The 18,816-nt window shown below is 39.7% G+C and overlaps 2 protein-coding genes and 1 long non-coding RNA gene across 3 annotated transcripts; 1 reads left to right on the forward strand and 2 right to left on the reverse strand.

Annotated features, from left to right (window-relative positions):
• The first annotated feature begins 1,436 nt into the window (after positions 1–1,436).
• On the forward strand, positions 1,437–3,793 carry LOC111236671 (Fc receptor-like B). The gene is made up of 6 exons (XM_022765487.1): positions 1,437–1,503; positions 2,100–2,135; positions 2,692–2,955; positions 3,035–3,277; positions 3,352–3,528; positions 3,669–3,793. Exons 1-6 carry the CDS (start codon positions 1,473–1,475, stop codon positions 3,791–3,793), a joined length of 876 nt encoding a protein of 291 aa, XP_022621208.1. The 5' UTR covers positions 1,437–1,472.
• Positions 3,794–6,817: 3,024 nt separating this feature from the next.
• On the reverse strand, positions 6,818–16,456 carry LOC111236672. Its single transcript, XM_022765488.1, has 7 exons — positions 16,345–16,456; positions 16,011–16,256; positions 12,223–12,417; positions 11,534–11,661; positions 9,790–9,865; positions 7,281–7,640; positions 6,818–7,060 (listed from the first exon to the last, which is right to left on the reverse strand). The coding sequence occupies exons 1-7, from the start codon at positions 16,454–16,456 to the stop codon at positions 6,900–6,902; spliced, it is 1,278 nt and encodes a 425-aa protein (XP_022621209.1). The 3' UTR covers positions 6,818–6,899.
• Positions 16,457–16,472: 16 nt separating this feature from the next.
• Positions 16,473–18,222, reverse strand: LOC111236660. The gene is made up of 3 exons (XR_002665730.1): positions 18,042–18,222; positions 17,427–17,474; positions 16,473–16,587 (listed from the first exon to the last, which is right to left on the reverse strand). It is a non-coding gene; the product is annotated as an uncharacterized LOC111236660 (long non-coding RNA).
• Between the last annotated feature and the right edge of the window lie 594 nt (positions 18,223–18,816).

Here is an 18,816-nt window from a genome sequence, read left to right on the forward strand (position 1 = left end):
TTACAGGTATTTATCTGTATTAAAACGTGTATTTCTTGTGCGGCAATATATCGACAGAGTGTGTAGTATATTGCCCAGTGTGGAAATGAAGTGTGCAAGACTCGTCCACCTGGTGGCAGTATAGCCACATACATTATTCTCAACAAGATCCCAAGACATTACACAGCTGCAGCAGTCACACTATAATAATAAACTCAATTGCTTTTAATTCAATTTTATTTATCTTTCTATTTAGCCGTTTTACTGGTGTGTCATTTATTTTCTATGATTATTATCTGGATTGTTTTCCTTCTAATAGCCTACTTTTATTTCTGGTTATTTATTTTATTTCTACTTTCATTCTGGTTTTATTCACTTCCAAACATCTCCTCTCTTTTATCATTTTATTATTTTATCTTTACTATTTCATCTTCATTTTTATTTGATTTTCCATGTTCTATCTTTATTCTGTAAAGCACTTTGTGGGACATTTTTGTATGAAAAGTGCTCATAAAAATACATAAGTCTGATTGATTGATTGATTGATTGATTGATTGATTGATTGATTGATTGATTGATTGATTGATTGAATAAGCTTTATTTATTCATATATAGCACCATTTGAGACAAAGTTACAAAGTGCTTTACAAGACAAGATAAAATTGAGGATGAACAATAAAAATGAATAATGAAAAAACAGATTTAAAAATAGTTTGAAGGTTTTACATTTACAAGATTGGGGGTGGGGGTGAGAAAAGTGTGGCAATGAGGTACAGTAAAAAATGAGATAAAGCAGTCTAAAATTATCCAAAATCATGTAATTTGAAGAATGTTTATTTATTTTACATGCAGACACCTCAGCTTTATATAAATCTGTTTTACTTTTCTCATGTTCAGTTCATGGCCTGGTTGTTTGTCTGCTCTAGCTCTGTTGTATCAAACTATCCTGAGGCCAGTTCCTCCATGCCCTGCTGACTAATAGGTCACAGATACACAATGTGCGTGTCCCTTCTTGACCACACTCTAGTGGTTAAAGCGCAGAGAAGCTGTCAGAAGCGAGCAGGTACAAAAAACACCTCCTTCTCACTTCCTTTGAACTGAACTGCTCTCGTCCACAGGAAGACGCAGCTCTACCAGTGTCTAACTGCATTATAAAAATCACCATTTACTATAATAATCAATCAATTCATTAAATAAATTCTGTTAGAGTAATTTAACACAAAAGTAAACACCCAGAATCTCACAAACAAAATGCAACACACATCCAACAGGGTTAGTTTGACTGTCAGTGAACGTGTGATGCTCGTATAGTCTTATCTAAACTCTGGTTGCTTTTCATCAAAGTTTCATCTTTTCAATTCCTCTGCTTTCATTTCATGCACCTCAACAATATGCACTACCAACAGCTGCAGTCTCAGAGGAAGGAGGAGGGTCTTACTTGACAACCCTGTGAACTGATCACATCGCAGCTCTAACATCACCGAGGTGACAGGATGGAGGGAACATCTCTGCTGTGGCTGCTCTGTGAGTCCACCCTTTGTTGGCGATAACTTTAGACATTTCAGATTACACCACAAGTTGTTGACCACCTGTTGACCAATTAAATGTGGTTTTCACATTACCATTTGTTGTTGTCTTAACCGCATAGAATTTTTTTTTTTTTTTACATATTTCACAACAGTCCTTAAAAAGTCTAAATTGTGTCACACAAAAAAGTGGATAAACAAAACAAATAATCATTTGACTAAATCAACACTGACTAAACATGAATGTTGTGTATTAAATGTTTCTTTATAGGAACCATTATTACAGTACATGTTAGAAAAACACTTCCTGTAGTTGGGATTACTTTCTATGTGTGAGGTTGCCATTTTTCAGAGATAACTCTATACTCAAGATGTGATGGAGGCATGGGAAACGGTAGATACGGTAAATAGAGTTTATCTGAAAAGACCAAAAGGTCTGTCGTTTCTCAATCAAAGACAGTTTGGTGTAGAACATAAAAGAAAGAACCATTTCCTCCTTCCTGTCCTCACTCTCCCTCAGTAAACCAAACCTACACCAGTGTGTTTTTCTTGAATGTGAAACCTAAAACCAACCCAAATGTCATTTCTCTGCAGCTCTGACCTCATTGCTATGTCGCACAACAGAAGAAGGTGAGTAAACTTCTTCTGTCACAAGTATTGTGCACGTTCATAAATTTCGCAATAGCTAATTCAAGTTCAGTTCACAAGGGTTAAAATGAACTAGTCATTGAGGGGTTGAAACTTGGTTTGAATGCTCACATGCGCACCCCGAATGACAGGCACACAGAACTGATAAATCAAATTGTTTGGTGAACCCTGATGCCTATTCCACAAGATCACCTTGCTGCCCCCCCCCCCCACCACCACCACCACCACCACATTTTCATTATGTGCCACAACAGTTGCATATTTAAAAACTCCCCAAAAGAATCTAACTGTCCTGTCTGCTGACCAGAGGGTGCAGCCGATTTGTCATCAGGAATAACTGACACATCACACTGACACTAATAAATTTGCAAAGAATGTCTAAAATTCAGTTTTTGTTGTCATTATGGGGTGTTGAATGTAGATTGATGAGGGGGGAAATTAATTTAAATGATTTTAGCAAAAAGCAGCAACATAACAAAAAGTGAAAAAAGTGAAGGTGTCTGAATACTTTCTGAACGCACTGTATATCCTCCCCCAGCCTCTCTGACTGCGAGTCCCAGCAACTCTCAGATGTTTGAAGGAGACTCCGTCTCTCTGGGCTGTGAGGAGGACGACGGCTCAGCTGGATGGAGGCTGACGAGGAACACGACCAAGCAGCAGAAGACCAGATGTGGAGATGGGTGGGGAATATCAGAAGATTCCTCCTGTAACATCAGCTACATCTTCACATGGGAGAGTGGAACTTACTGGTGTGAGTCCAGAGAGGGAGCAACCAGTAACAGCATCAACATCACTGTCACTGGTAAGATCAGACTGTGGAGTCAGTGTTGATGAAGCTGTGTGTAAATGGATGAAATGCTGTAGTTTGTCTGTGTGTTGAGGTGGAGCAGTGATCCTGCAGAGTCCTGTCCTCCCTGTGATGGAGGGACATGATGTCACTCTGCACTGTAAAACAAAGACCCCTCCCTCCAACCTCCCAGCTGCTTTCTATAAAGATGGCTCCCTCATCAAAGAGACTACAGGTCACATGACCATCCACCATGTTGACAAGTCTGATGAAGGCCTCTACAGCTGTAACATCACAGGTCATGGAGAGTCTCCACCCAGCTGGATCACTGTCACAGGTCAGGAGCTTCACTTTGGTTTCCCCACTTATTTATTCACAAATTCACCTGACCAGGTGAGATTCTCTCTACAGGAAAACCTATAACTTCATCTCCTCCCACCTCGGCATTGGCTCCTCCCACCCCAGCCCTGCCCTCTGCCTCAGCCCCCCTCCAGGTTGTATTCAGACTGCTCTACCACCTGGTGGTGTTCTGTCCATACTTCATCTCCACTGTCATCATGGTGTCTTTATATCGACAGAGACCCACAGGTATCAATCAATCAATCAATACAATACCTCTGTTAGTATCATTTACAGTTCTGTAATGTTGATTGTTATTTACAATAGTTTACTTATCATGTGTTGCCTCTTTTAAACTGTATTTAAATCTTATGGTTAACTCCTGACAGGAAATGACCGACCTGTCTCTATCTCCGTGGCAACAGCACTACCCACCCAGGCTGACCAGAGATTGGCTGAGGACAGCGATGATAGCAATGACGTTGTGGCAGTCACCACCGAGCATCACTTCTGAGCTGAACAAACATCTGCTACTGCTGTACGCACTTCTTTGTCATTGCAAGTATTAAGTCACCGAACTGCATTCAAAACTCTGGCAGATTAACTTTTGTTTTGGAGGAACAAATATTAAATATATTAGAAAACATTGTCCGTGATCCATTTCCATTTATCTGTGGAGCTGTTTCCTGTGTCAGCCAGCAGGTGGCAGCACTTCTTAACGAGACTATTACAGGAGCTTCAGCTGGTTCAACAGATGACAGTCCGTTCCCAACTAAACTAACTGAAAAGTCCGAGAAAACTATAACAGGGCGTCTGCAAGTCCACCAATTTAAATTTAAGACTTTTAAAGCCGTTTTTTTGTTTTTATCACTTTAAGACCTGCAGGTCAATCTGAAGGAAATGAAAAGACAAAGTGCTTGGATCTTACAGGATGTTAGTCCAGATGGTTCACTAACACGAGGAATAAAGTTGAGTTGTTGATTCTGAATAATATGTAATTAAAGGTGACAATGACCTAATTACAAAATAAATAATCGCTGCTCAGGAAACTGAGCTGTCGCTTGTTTGTTTTCATAAAACACTTCCTGCTTTTAATGGTCGGTTTTGAAATACCAGTCCAAACCAGAGTAAAACATCCAGGGAAATCCCCAACTCCTGCGGAAGTGACACACAACACTAGAAACATCATGCGACCTTCTTAAGCCAATCACCAAGCAGTCATATCATAGAATCACAGCATGAAACAGTAGTTTTTTGCTGTGACTCCTGAATGGGTTGCTTCATTCATTCATCAATACAATCCAGTCAGAGATAACATGTATGATCTCCGTGTAACAGCGCTCTCTAACAATGTCTTGGATTAATTTCCAGTGACCACATTGGAGTCACGGGTTACTGGGTCACTGAATTTTTCCATCCGGAACAATCTGGAAACATACTTCAGAAAAACATTTTTTTCTAAAATTACAGGATTTACATTCTTTGGATCAGGTGATCAGGGGAAATCAGGTGTTAAGTGACAGAGCTCGAGTCCACCGTCACAGTAAGGCACAGCACAGCAGATATGAATCATATTTCCGATATGTGGCTTGCAAGTCCAGTCAAACCACAAATCCTCCACCCCATAAATGTTCTACATTTTCTTTTGTCCCTTATTACAGGGACAGACCAAGGCTCAATTTATTTTCATTTCTCACATACACAGTTACAGTCCAAGAAGCTCTGAATGGTGGCTGAATGGTTACATCTGTTCTACCAGCAGGATGTTGGTGCAAAGTTGACAAAAAACTGACACGCAGCCTGATCTTGTGAACTGTTTTACATCAGATATAGAATGGCATCTGAACTATAATTAAGTCAGCTATGCCAAACAACTTCTGACGTCTGTGGTTCATGTGGGACTGGTTCAGTAGGATTCCAGGTGACATCAGATGAGGATGTTACCATAATTCCACCCAGGGAGTGTCTGCAGGGTAAAGCACTTATTCACATCTATGGAAAACGCACCGACCATGTATCCAGCAGATGAAACAAAAACACATTTTATTTTAATTTGTGGCATCATAAATGTTTAAACTAATCAGAGCTCAGAGACGATCGCCTCCCAGCAGAAAAAGCTACGATAACATGCACACAACACCAAGAGATTTAACAATGGTTTTCAATGTTTGCATTTGAACATTTTTCTGTTCACTTACATTTGTTTATTATCTCATTCTAGTTTTTCCTTTTTACTTAGTCACTTCCCCCTTACTACCTCAGTGTTGTAACTGTAACAAAGCGGTTTCCCTGCAGGGATTAATAAAGCTTTTCTGATTCTTATTTTATATCTGTGTGTATTTAATTCTGGAGATGTTTATTTTCTGAGTTTACATGAGTTTAGAAGTCAAAGCAACAAAGAAGAGTTTCCAACAAAGTATTCTGTTTCACATAATTTTTTATAAATGAATCAGCAAGTGAGTACATTCATTCATTTGCATGTAACATACATGACATTTCATCAGCTGATAGAACATGAAGCATAGTGATAGATTTAACCAGGAAATGAAGCAGCAAAGTAAAGTAGGTGTTGTACATAGTGAGGATGTTTACTGTGAGGAACATTTAGCTGACAATACTCCAGTTAAAGCCTCCAGTTATTTGACAGAGCCTCATCAGTCACAATCATGTACGAGCAGAGTTTGTTTTCATGTTCATCTGCTGAAGGGAAAGTTTCCCTCAAATCCCAGTTTGACACCCGGAAACACCAGCAGGAGTTTTCACATACAAGTAATTACATTTTTTTTTTTTTTTTACAAGGAAACATATCAGACACATGCTCTTATTGGCAGCAAACCATTATACACTCTAGTAGAGAGTGAGTCAGATTTGCGACAGAGTTGAAGTGAAGTGAAAACACCTCTAACTCAAAATGAGTTATGGCCAGTCACTGCCTCAAAACACCCCATTTCCACTCGCAGAAGACCCAATAACAATGGGCTACTGGCAAAGGAAAGGTATATGAAAACCTTCGGGGCATATTTGTCAGCTTCAGAACCGATCAACATAGATGTAAAAACATCTTTTCAGATAATGAAAGCTGTAAACACACCTGTCACCAACACACTGCTGTTAAACCAGAAACACCATGGTTACACTAAGCTCACAGAAGAAAGAGTGAGCTGCAGCTCTGAAATAAGTTTTAAAAACACACAAGCACGGATTCAAGCGACTCAACAACACACAAACAATCTGTTTTACCAGTTTACACGGCGGCTGACAGCTCACTCTTTCTCCACTGCATGTGGTGACATTGTGATTTGTATGTCATCACAAAATGTGGTGACAAAAAGTGTAAAAAAAACCCACTTATTAAAAGTGCATTAGTTACTACACATTTTTGAATTGCTCTTTGTCTGGCTCATCACCTGGGACCAGTTTGCCGTGGGAGACCCTACCAGGAGCTGAATGCTCCAGACAACACAGCTCCCAGGATCCTCTGAGCTCAGAAACCCCTCCACCACGATAAGGTGGCAACTCACGGAGGGGGGGGAGGCAGGACAAAAACAGACCATGAACTCTGTGTAACAACCAATAAAAGTGTATGTGAAATGTTTCCTTATCAGTGTTTCATTTCAGTTTCACAGTGTTTCATCAGCAGGAGGTTGGTATGAACCTCTACGTTTTCTACAGATCATAAAACCAACAAGCACAGCAACAAGCAAAGCAACAAACAAAGCAACAGACACACCAATAAGAAGAGTTTTGTTTCCTCCATCCTCTCTGTCTCTAGCTGTGTGACCTGCAGAGAGAAGCAGGTGAGAGGTATCAGCTGTCAGGTAGGTGACGAGTGAAGAATAGAACAGAATCCATTTCCTCCTTAAACTCCTATCAGACATTATCTCCTGCACTCTGATCACGACTCACATCAGCCAATTTCTACAAAGTCTCATCAACAACATCCGATGTGAGATAGTTCACTGTCACAGCAACAACCAGGAAGTAGCTGCACCAAGACTCACCTGACTGATGAACATCCAGGTAGATGATGCTGATGCTCTCAGTATTTAAATTTGCTCTCTTCCAGCGGTTTGTTCTTCCTTCATCGACTCGACACTCATATTTTCCTGTGTCATTACTCGTCACATTCTTCAGTATCATGGAAACGTCACCGTCCTTCATCTGTCTGTCGTTCAGGTCCACCCGGTTCTGAAAAGATGGATGCTGGTTTTCAGGAACAGAACGCCTGTCCCGGAACATGAAGACATATTCTGTCCCCAGTTCAGGTCTGGACCACTCTACAACTATGATGTTTGTGCTGCTGGGAGCTCGGCATGGCAGAATGACAGTGGCTCCAGGTTCAGCTGTTTTGTTTACTAGGACTGAAAGAGAGAAAAACACAGAGCAGAGGTTAAAAGGATCCAAGTGCAACTTCCACCGCGGTCAATCAGCCAATAACCTGGCTGACACCACCATGAGCTGTATTTTTATCAAAGTGTGAGTGAATCAAAACATAGTTTAAACACGTTGTTCTGTCATGGCCGACAGGGTGGAGACAGTTGCAACAAGCTCACCTGCCAAATTACAACAGATCGTACGACAGTGTGTTTCAACGTCAATTTAGTTCAATAATCACTCATTTTAACGCATAAGAGAAACAAACGTGGTGTTTTGGTTATTATTTTGTCAGCTACTGATAATACATCTGTCTGTTCTGTATGTCAGTAGCAATAACATAAATAAATACAGCACACACCACTTACCCATCTCTGTGTGTCTTACAACATTTATTAAAACGTGTGTTTGTCTTATTGTACCAACAGAATATGCCAAGAGTGAGAGTGATGACATCACAGAAAAGAAAAGAAAAAAAATCCAAATGGTTGTCATTAATCATCAAGTCATATGTCCTAAGTATGAAATTTAATATTTCTTTATTAAGATAAATTACAAAATATATTTGCAACTTCATATTACGAAGGACAATATTAATAAAAGTAAGAAAAACATAAACAACTTAAGTCTATACTGTTCTCTGTCCCACCATTGTGTCTCTGTTCAAAGGCAAATTATATCAAAACTGTTCCACATCTTCACAAAATAACATCTGGTGTTGATTTCTGTTTTTTATAATGACATTTATCTGCTCCGGCTCTCCCACTATAACTGACCTCAGAATGAATGTCTGAAAATAAGGATTTATATCAATGTCGTCATTCCTGTAACACTTTATTAGGTTTTCAGCCCAGAAAACCGTCCAAATAAAGGCTATAATAACAGGTGAAGAGAAACACAGCTCACCTGCAGAGACACAGACCAGCAAACAGGCTGAAAGTAGAATCCAGTGAAGAATCATGTCTGTCGCTGATGTCGGGCCAGAGATGGACTGAGGAACAGGACTGATCCTGTTCAGCCTTAACACATTCCACACATTCTCATATCCTTCCCATGGGCGGGGACCAATTCATCCATCAGAGAGCGACGACTCGACTTGCTGGAGTACCTGACTGCACTACACGCCCCCTCCCTCGCCCCCCCCCCTTTTTTTTTTTTTCTAATGAACATTTATAAAAATCAGAGCTTGGAATAAAGATAATAATCACCACTGGACATACAAGGCACCACATACAGAAATGTAATATATGACATACACGTCCCCTTATCAAGAGTAATGCTGCCCTATATGTCAGCTATAAGAGGACTTATTATTCTCACATATGTGTATAGTTAATAAAAAGGAGATTCAGTGCTGTGCACAAATTTCTTGCATCAGTTGTTCGAGTGAAACCCGATCCTTGTCACAGTTGCTCCTGTGCTGCCACCTGCTGCCTGTGATGTTACATTATAATTTATTAGCTGAACATGTATGTTGTATTATCGTGCTGCCTGGTGTAGAAAGTAATAGAAGGTGGAAATAGTCAAGTAAAGTGCAGGTGCTCAGTTACTTTCTGATGGTAGAGCTGTTGTCTGTCATTTCCTTCAGTAAAGGCCACTGCATCTCTAAAATCAGATGTTTATCACAAGGATGCATTATCTATCAAAATTTCATGCAGCATACCAAGGAGGTCAAAGGTCGCCATAATCATTGGAATCTATCCATAAATCTGTACATCAGATTTTCCTTTGTAATTACTGTCAAGATTTCTTGCTCTGGACAAAACTGTGGAACTGACGAACCGGCTGACCCTAACTGCTAATGAGATAACGTGGTTCTAATTGGATGAAATTCAGTCTTTGTTTGGTCCAAATGACGGAGGAGGAGATTTACATGAGTGTGTTTTATCATTTCACCTGATTTATTCACAGTCACACAAAGATCAGCTGTTTGTCTCAACATTTGTGTCACCAGTTTGGTGTATATGTTTTTATTGCAGCTCTTGTGATTAAAGTGATAAAGTTCATCTTTAACATTATCTGTCATTGTTTCTTAAGGTAGTCGTGTAAAGGAAAGACACCTTCAATAAAAGTGTATGTAAGTTCTCAGCACTCCTTGAATTTCCCTTCTGTTTGCTCACAGAGACCGAGACAAACCATGCAGGCGGAGTCTCTGTATGAAGACGAAGGGCTTTACCTTGTGGAGGACCTGAATCCAGTCGTCATGGGAACCCTGAATCAACACGGTTATTCTACATTGTGACTTGAGACTAAAATAAACCCGCTTTTGTTGACAGAGGTAGAGATGCTGTGGCTGTTCTCCACTGACTTTGTCGTGGTTAAATTGAGACACACAGTCAGAGGGTTTTATATTTATCGAGACACTCGACCAGAAGCTGCTCACGTGGTTTTACAGAAATTCAAATGTCTGTACTTGACTTCTGAGAGCTGCTCATTCTTGCTACAGTCTCTTCTTCTCTTCAAACATATAATATATTACAATAATATGCAACAAAACAGAAGAACTTTTAGGATAATGGATAATGTGTTATTGCTAAATCATTTATTATCATTCAGACAGCAAAACGTGCAGCTGTATGCCATTCAAGTACAAAATTGGACACAAAAACAAATATATAAACATTTCAAAATGAAAACAAGCATCATAAAACAGAATAATACAATAATAAAAAACACATTGAGCCCAGACAGAGATCTGTAATCTACACCATGTCCTGGTTAGGACGACGTCATTCACAGATGTGACAAAAGAGGAGCACGGACAAAGGACATCCCTGGTGAAGAACCATGAGTCATATGCTTGATTTAAAGTCAAGGGTTTGAACTCAGTCATTGCATTTGCAGTTGCAGTAATTCATATAGTCCCAAACATGTCGTATGATTTATACTCCTTTGTACGGTGGCCCTGAGAGCTCAATGCACTGCAACTTAAGAAAACACACTCTTTCCCTCTCAATGGTTGTGAACATCTCCTGATGCAGTAAGATCCAAGCAAATAAAGTATTTACTGAAAAACTGACTGAGACTCAATATATAATTTGCCAGTGAGATTGTCTTTCAAACTGCATTAACTTTTTGTTGCTGCTACAGAACCCCTTCAACCTCTTTTTTATTCCCCCATGTGGTTTGTGTGTGAGAAGCTGAAACTCTCTCTAGCATCTGTCACATCTAAAATAAAACACTGAACAAGCCTTTTGAAAAGAGCTTCACTTCACTTCCAGCACCTCTGTGGTTTTCTGCTTGTGTCATGTCATGTCATGTCTGATAACAGCAGAATACGTGAACACCCAGCATTAAATGAAATGGACCAATCACATAAAATAGGCGTGACGTAATACTGTCACATTCACAGAGCAAATAGTTGATCATGTTTAGAACTTCCCTCAGACAAACCGTTCTTCATGTTGTCTGCAACATTATCACCAATAGAAACCTCCTAATATCTTAATATGAACCAAGAAACTATTTTACAATGTTCCCATTTAAAAGAGAAATTTATGCAAAATGAATTAAATTTTTTAGTAAAAAAAAATATTTTTAAATGCAGAAAACACAAAGTAATGACTTTATTTTGAGTTTGCTCACTTTCTACATTGATATCTTGTATGATTTGACACCTATATCACTCAGGGAGAAAACAAAGACATTTGATTGCCAGTAATGTTGGCCCTAGTGGAAATGGCAGCCATTTTGAGTTTTTGAGTGGCTAAAAGAGCAATACCCAAGGAGGATTTGTGCCAAGCTTAGTACTTGTATTCAGATTTCCCTGAAATGTACAGTTATCTGCTGCTCTATACATATTTGAAATGTGATAAAAAACATCAGTTTAATTTGGATGGAAGGTCAAATTCAAGCTGGGTTTGTGCAGGAATGATCCCACCTTCCCAAAGTGAAAGAGTGCTACCACCAACAGCTGCAGAACCAATGACACAGTGATGAACACAGTCCTGAAGGGGAGGAAGATATAAACAGAGTGATCTGTGGATGGACTGGTCTCTTTGTGAAGTGCTGCGGACATAACAGAAAGAATCACTGTAACACAATGAAAGCATTCACAGTATGTGTCTGAAGTTTAGCTCTATGTTACCATGAGGTTATTTACATACTGCGCTGCCTACAGGGACATTTTGTTTGTCCTGTCTACACATTGTAAGCTTTTCATGTGTCACTTAGTGTTGTTTAGGTGGAGAAAAAAAGTTTCATGACAACACTTAACACAAATGAATGTGTTACTGATACACTGTTTATGATACCACGCTGGTCTGCTGTACTGTAACCTTCAGCTTTCCAAACTTTTAAACCAGTTCCCGAACCTTGACCAATGATTTGACATAGTTTGCAATATAATGGATGTGAACCCTGATCCCCAGTGTCAAAATCCTACATTATTTATCTACCACCCAGCACGAACATTAAACCTCCTGGACTGGAGGAACACGGCAACTCAACATAAGTCAAGCAGCAATTATATCACTTCTGAAATGTATTCTGCCGAAACATTCAGTAACACTGTGTCTCACCTGTGACCGTCAGTCGGCTCTGTGAGACCTCCAGCTCAGGAGATGTTACACTTGTAGAGGCCGTCATCAGACATGGAAACACTTTCAATAGTGATGTTTCCTGTAGAGCTGCTCCCAATGAGGAGGCCATCTTTATAGAAATCAGCCGTGAGGTCGGAGACGTTCTTCCTGGTTCTACAGCGCAGAGACACAGATTCTCCCTCCATCACAGGGAGGACTGGACTCTCCAGGATCACAGAGCCACCTGAACAACATGACAACATGTTAACAGGCAGAATGAGGAGCTCACAGGAACAGGTGGACATCAAACATAAAGTCCCATTCTTGATGTTCCTGACTCTCCATCCGGCTGAGACATTAAACCCCTGACAGCTGAAAGAGACCGACTCGTACTCAAAGAGCTGCAGTCTGGACGGGACGATACAAACATCTGCACCTGAGACAAAGAAACAGAGTACGACAAGTCACAGCTGAATATCATGACCAAGGCAAAACAATTACAATCACTACTACAAGTATTTTCAGCTTGAGGACTGTGGATTTATCGGACATAAAACATGAAATGAATTCATTGACTGTTTGTGAGGTTCAGGAGAGATAAAGGTCATTGCTTTGGGTCAATGGTAGAAAGATTATATTACTCTGAATTTTTTCTCCCAAACATTACAGCTTCTGTTTTTTTTAAAGAAAAAAAACCTTTATTCACATGTTTGTATTGTTTGTTTCAACCAAGTTCAAGTTCAAATGTCACGCTGATCATTTCTGACGTAAAACGTAAATGCTGTAAGTCCAACAACACTGTAAGGCAACCAATTCAAATAATAATATATATAGAATATACATGCAGTATGAGTTGGTTTAATATTCAAAACACCACATATACTCTGCTCACTCCTGGGCTTTATGGTCACTCAGATAGTTTGAGAAACACTAAATTCTAAACTATTTTAATATGTTTAATGATATTGGAAACACAAATTAGTACCATATGAACAAATTAGATATTTAAGCACTCAGCACTCCTTGAATTTCCCTCCTGTTTGCTCACAGAGACCAAGACAAACCATGCAGGTGGAGTCTCTGTGTGAAGACGAAGGGCTTTACCTTGTGGAGGACCTGAATCCAGTCGTCATGGGAACCCTGAATCAACATGGTTATTCTACATTGTGACTTGAGACTAAAATAAACCTGCAAACTTTGTTGACAGAGGTAGAGATGCTGTGGCTGTTCTCCATTGACTTTGTCGTGGTTAAATTGAGACACACAGTCAGAGGGTTTTATATTTATCGAGACACTCGACCAGAAGCTGCTCACGTGGTTTTACAGAAATTCAAATGTCTGTACTTGACTTCTGAGAGCTGCTCATTCTTGCTACAGTCTCTTCTTCTCTTCAAACATATAATATATTACAATAATATGCAACCCCTCTCAATGGTTGTGAACATCTCCTGATGCAGTAAGATCCAGGCAAATAAAGTATTTCCTGAAAAACTGACTGAGACTCAATATATAATTTGCCAGTGAGATTGTCTTTCAAACTGCATTAACTTTTTGTTGCTGCTACAGAACCCCTTCAACCTCTTTTTTATTCCCTCATGTGGTTTGTGTGTGAGAAGCTGAAACTCTCTCTAGCATCTGTCACATCTAAAATAAAACACTGAACAAGCCTTTTGAAAAGAGCTTCACTTCACTTCCAGCACCTCTGTGGTTTTCTGCTTGTGACAAAGTCATGTCTGATAACGGCAGGATACGTGAACACCCAGCTGGTAATATTTCATTTGAAACACCTGAAAAAGCTGCTCCATGTGATGAAGTCCCTCCATGGCTTCATGCTACACCTGAACATACATAATACACAGTATATTGTAAATAATGATAAATGTGTATCAGTTATTACACCAGCACTGTGTGATGAGCTACATTCAAAACAAATGGAAAATCCCATTAGCTACATGAAATTCCAAGATGGCCGCCATTTCCAGCATAGGGAACACGTTTCACCACAGAAATTTACCCAATGAATCACACTGTTTTCAACTGATTCCAACTATTTGACATTTCAGTGGTAAATGCTTGAAACACTTTACACCTGAATGTTTGGACTTCAATATGAAACTTTACCTGAATGTGTGACGTATCAGAGGTAGCTGCTATAAGCTAACTAGCTTGCTAGTAGTTGGACCGTCATCTGGAGCTTCCAGGAAACTTGTTTTACTTTTCGTTTTTTCTCAGAATCAGCCACATTAAATGAAATGGACCAATCACATAAAATAGGCGTGACGTAATACTGTCACATTCACAGAGCAAATAGTTGATCATGTTTAGAACTTCCCTCAGACAAACCGTTCTTCATGTTGTCTGCAACATTATCACCAATAGAAACCTCCTAATATCTTAATATGAACCAAGAAACTATTTTACAATGTTCCCATTTAAAAGAGAAATTTATGTAAAATGAATTTAATTTTTGATATCATTAATATCTTGTATGATTTGACACCTATATCACTCAGGGAGAAAACAAAGACATTTCATTGCCAGTAATGTTGGCCCTAGTGGAAATGGCAGCCATTTTGAATTTTTGAGTGGCTAAAAGAGCAATACCCAAGGAGGATTTGTGCCAAGCTTAGTACTTGTATTCAGATTTCCCTGAAATGTACAGTTATCTGCTGCTCATTCAAGCTGTTTGTGCAGGAATGATCCCAGCTTCCCAAAGTGAAAGAGTGCTACCACCAACAGCTGCAGAACCAATGACACAGTGATGAACACAGTCCTGAAGGGGAGGAAGATATAAACAGAGTGATCTGTGGATGGACTGGTCTCTTTGTGAAGTGCTGCGGACATAACAGAAAGAATCACTGTAACACAATGAAAGCATTCACAGTATGTGTCTGAAGATTAGCTCTATGTTACCATGAGGTTATTTACATACTGCGCTGCCTACAGGGACATTTTGTTTGTCCTGTCTACACATTGTAAGCTTTTCATGTGTCACTTAGTGTTGTTTAGGTGGAGTTAGTCAGTAGAGAAAAAACAAAAGAAGAAAAAAAGTTTCATGATAACACTTTAAATGATGTAAAGAAATGAATGTGTTACTGATACACTGTTTATGATACCATGCTGGTCTGCTGTACTGTAACCTTCACCTTTTCCAAACCAGATCCCGAACCTTAACCAATGATTTTACATAGTTTGCAATATAATGGATGTGAACCTTGATCCCTAACACCTCCTGGACTGGAGGAACACGGCAACTGAACATAAGTCAAGCAGCAATTATATCACTTCTGAAATGTATTCTGCCGAAACATTCAGTAACACTGTGTCTCACCTGTGACCGTCAGTCGGCTCTGTGGAGAAACACAACCTTGAAAACTTGGACTGTTTTCAACAGAGAAAGTGGGTCTAACGTCTAACAATGCTGCATGCCTGCAGGCGTTTAATCATGTTAGATTTTCTCCTTGTGTTTTCAGTGACTGTTAACTTACCTGTGCTGTCTGTGTCTGGTGTGTCCTCACCTTGTTTCACTGAGTCATTATTCCCTGGGTTCCTCACTAGAATTTAAAATAAAGTTCTTTAAGTTCACTGATTTAATGCATCACATGAGTTTGTACTGACTGATTCACTTACCTATACAGAGTATCATGTGGAGGAGGTCACAATAATTAACACAACCATCTATACATGCAGCTGCAAAGAGCTGCTGTGGCTGCACAATTAAAGAACATGTAAAATATCATGTGGTACTTTCCCTTCTTACACTGTCGTTAGTTACTATGTGTAGAAATTAAGACAACCTGAGGCATGAAAATCATTAACACGACTCTTTACATTTACCTGTGACCATCAGCCGGCTCTGTGGAGACTCTCCAGCTCCAGAGATGTTACACTTGTAGAGGCCGTCATCAGACCTGGAAACACTTTCAATAGTGATGTTTCCTGTAGAGCTGTTCCCAATGAGGAGGCCATCTTTATAGAAATTAGCCGTGAGGTCGGAGACGTTCTTCCTGGTTCTACAGCGCAGAGACACAGATTCTCCCTCCATCACAGGGAGGACTGGACTCTCCAGGATCACAGAGCCACCTGAACAACATGACAACATGTTAACAGGCAGAATGAGGAGCTCACTGAACATTACTGTGGTTTCAGAGCTGAAGTACAATCAACGTACCAGTGACTGTGATGGTGACTGTGTTGCTTCTCTCTCCTCCTGCAGCTTCACACCAGTATTCTCCACTGTCTGACACCAAGGTATAGTTATTGGTGCAGGTCACTGTGGACATTAAACATGAAGTCCTATTCTTGATGTTCCTGACTCTCCATCCGGCTGAGACATTCAACCCCTGACAGCTGAAAGAGACCGACTCGTACTCAAAGAGCTGCAGTCTGGACGGGACGATACAAACATCTGCACCTGAGACAAAGAAACAGAGTACGACAAGTCACAGCTGAAAATCATGACCAAGGCAAAACAATTGTAATTACTACTACAAGTATTTTCAGCTTGAGGACTGTGGATTTATCGGACATAAAACATGAAATGAATTCATTGACTGTTTGTGAGGTTCAGGAGAGATAAAGGTCATTGCTTTGGGTCAATGGTAGAAAGATTATATTACTCTGAATTTTTTCTCCCAAACGTTACAGCTTCTTTATTCAACTTTATTCTCATGTTTTTATTGTGTGTTTCAACCAAACCATAGTTCAAATGTCACGCTGATCATTTGACATAAGACGTAATAAGACATAAGCCCTAAACTGGCGAAGCTACGTGAGTAGACAGTGTCGCAGAACGGTTGGTCACATTGCTGTAAGTCTTACAACACTGTAAGGCAACCTATTCAAATAATAATATATATAGAATATACATGCAGTATGAGTTGGTTTAATATTGAAAACAGCACAGATACTCTGCTCACTCCCAGGCTTTGTGCTCGCTCAGACTGTTTGAGAAACACTAAATTCAAAACTATGATATTGGAAACACAAATTATTACCATATGAACAAATTAGTGGAGGTATATAAATTTGTAATGGATGTTTCTGAAGTCTAATGCAAAATGTGGCACAGTTCACTCATGAGCAGGGTAGTTGCTTTTGCTCGTATGTAGACGTTAACAGCAGTTATTCGGGTGTTTAGCAAAAGGAAACACGGGGTTCTGCCAGTTTAGGTGGATTTTCGTGGTGGGAATTGATTAATTGTACAAAACAGCAAAAATAAAATGCAAATATCACGAAATATTTCCCACTTACCACGACCTGTCTGTACGCGTGCAGCCAGCAGCAGCAGTGCATTCAACACTGAAAGGATAAAGGACGACAACTGTGTATCAGCCAATCAAACTTTTATAAGGGAATTCATGTGAAGTCACTAGGTTTTCTGCACATTATGATCCATTATGCAGCAGCGTAAACGTAATGTATGTTAAAGACATTTGGCAGATGGAGTTAAAATATTCTTGGATGTTGATGGAAGTTGTAGAGCGCCTCAGTTCATGCAATACAAGAGTTCAACTCTGATGTTAATTAGCATGAATGTAACACAATGATTCAGTTTTCAGTTTGATAATTCAGCGAGGGGTTTCTTAAAGATACGTAACATTATTTTGCAATCACTCAAAAGTGTTTCTACATGTAGAAATGCATGAATAAAGGAATTAATTATTTCTGCATTTATTTATTTATCCATTTGTCATGTGTGCTCTTATTTTGTAAAATCGATAATGATGTAAACAGCATCTTAAAACATGCTAGAGACAGTGATGTTGATGGTCACTTTTAACCATTTCCAAATGTAAAGTATCTTTTAAAGTGTTGGACACTTTTCTGATGTACAGTATAAGAATATGAAATTGAGTCAGTACTCACACAGTTGCTTACAGAGAGCCGTAACCTCCATGACGTCTTGCTGCTGACTGTCTGAGCATCGATGTGAAGCACGGCTGTGAGAGCCCTCTCTTCCTGTGTGGTTTATCTCTGCAGTTCAGGCAACATGAACTCACTACTACTGACAGCTCATCACGTAGAGGGACCCCATCCTAATATCTGATCTGCTATTTATATTGGTCAAAAACTTGTTAGTCACATCAGCACAAAACTGACTGACACATGGTGAGAACTGACTGTTCCAGTTAAAGCCACCAAATAAACCTCTGAGGCCACAGCAGCGTACAACCTCCCAGATATCACGTTGCCTTTAAGGCGTCATAACTCCGCGACACTTTGAGCGAGAGACATGCCGTGCTGCTCTCTCTCTCTGTATGTTCATCCATCAGTCATCTTTGCTAGTGATGTCTGTCACTGTCTGACTGTCTTGACAGCGTATTCCAGCTTCCACCTCTCATTGGCTCGGGTGGTGCAAGCCATTTTCTCCTATATTCCACCCTTTGACCTGTAGGTGCCACTGCTTTCTTAAACCCAACTGGCTGCAACACTCCCAATGAGAGAGTTGACTGTGACTTCATTTCTTCAGAAAGTCACAGTAGAATTCGGTCACAGTTTTCGTGGTTATTGTGAACTCATTCTGAATCCACATGAACCAATTGCTTTAATTATTTAGATATACAACTGCGCAGACATTGTTCAGGATACAAAGAAATACTGAATATTAATCCGTGCAGAAGGAACAGTTCACCTGTCAGGT

The sequence above is a fragment of the Seriola dumerili genome, unplaced genomic scaffold (assembly GCF_002260705.1).
Source record: "Seriola dumerili isolate Sdu_G_001 unplaced genomic scaffold, Sdu_1.0 BDQW01000699.1, whole genome shotgun sequence".
NCBI classification, from domain to species: Eukaryota; Metazoa; Chordata; class Actinopteri; order Carangiformes; family Carangidae; genus Seriola; species Seriola dumerili.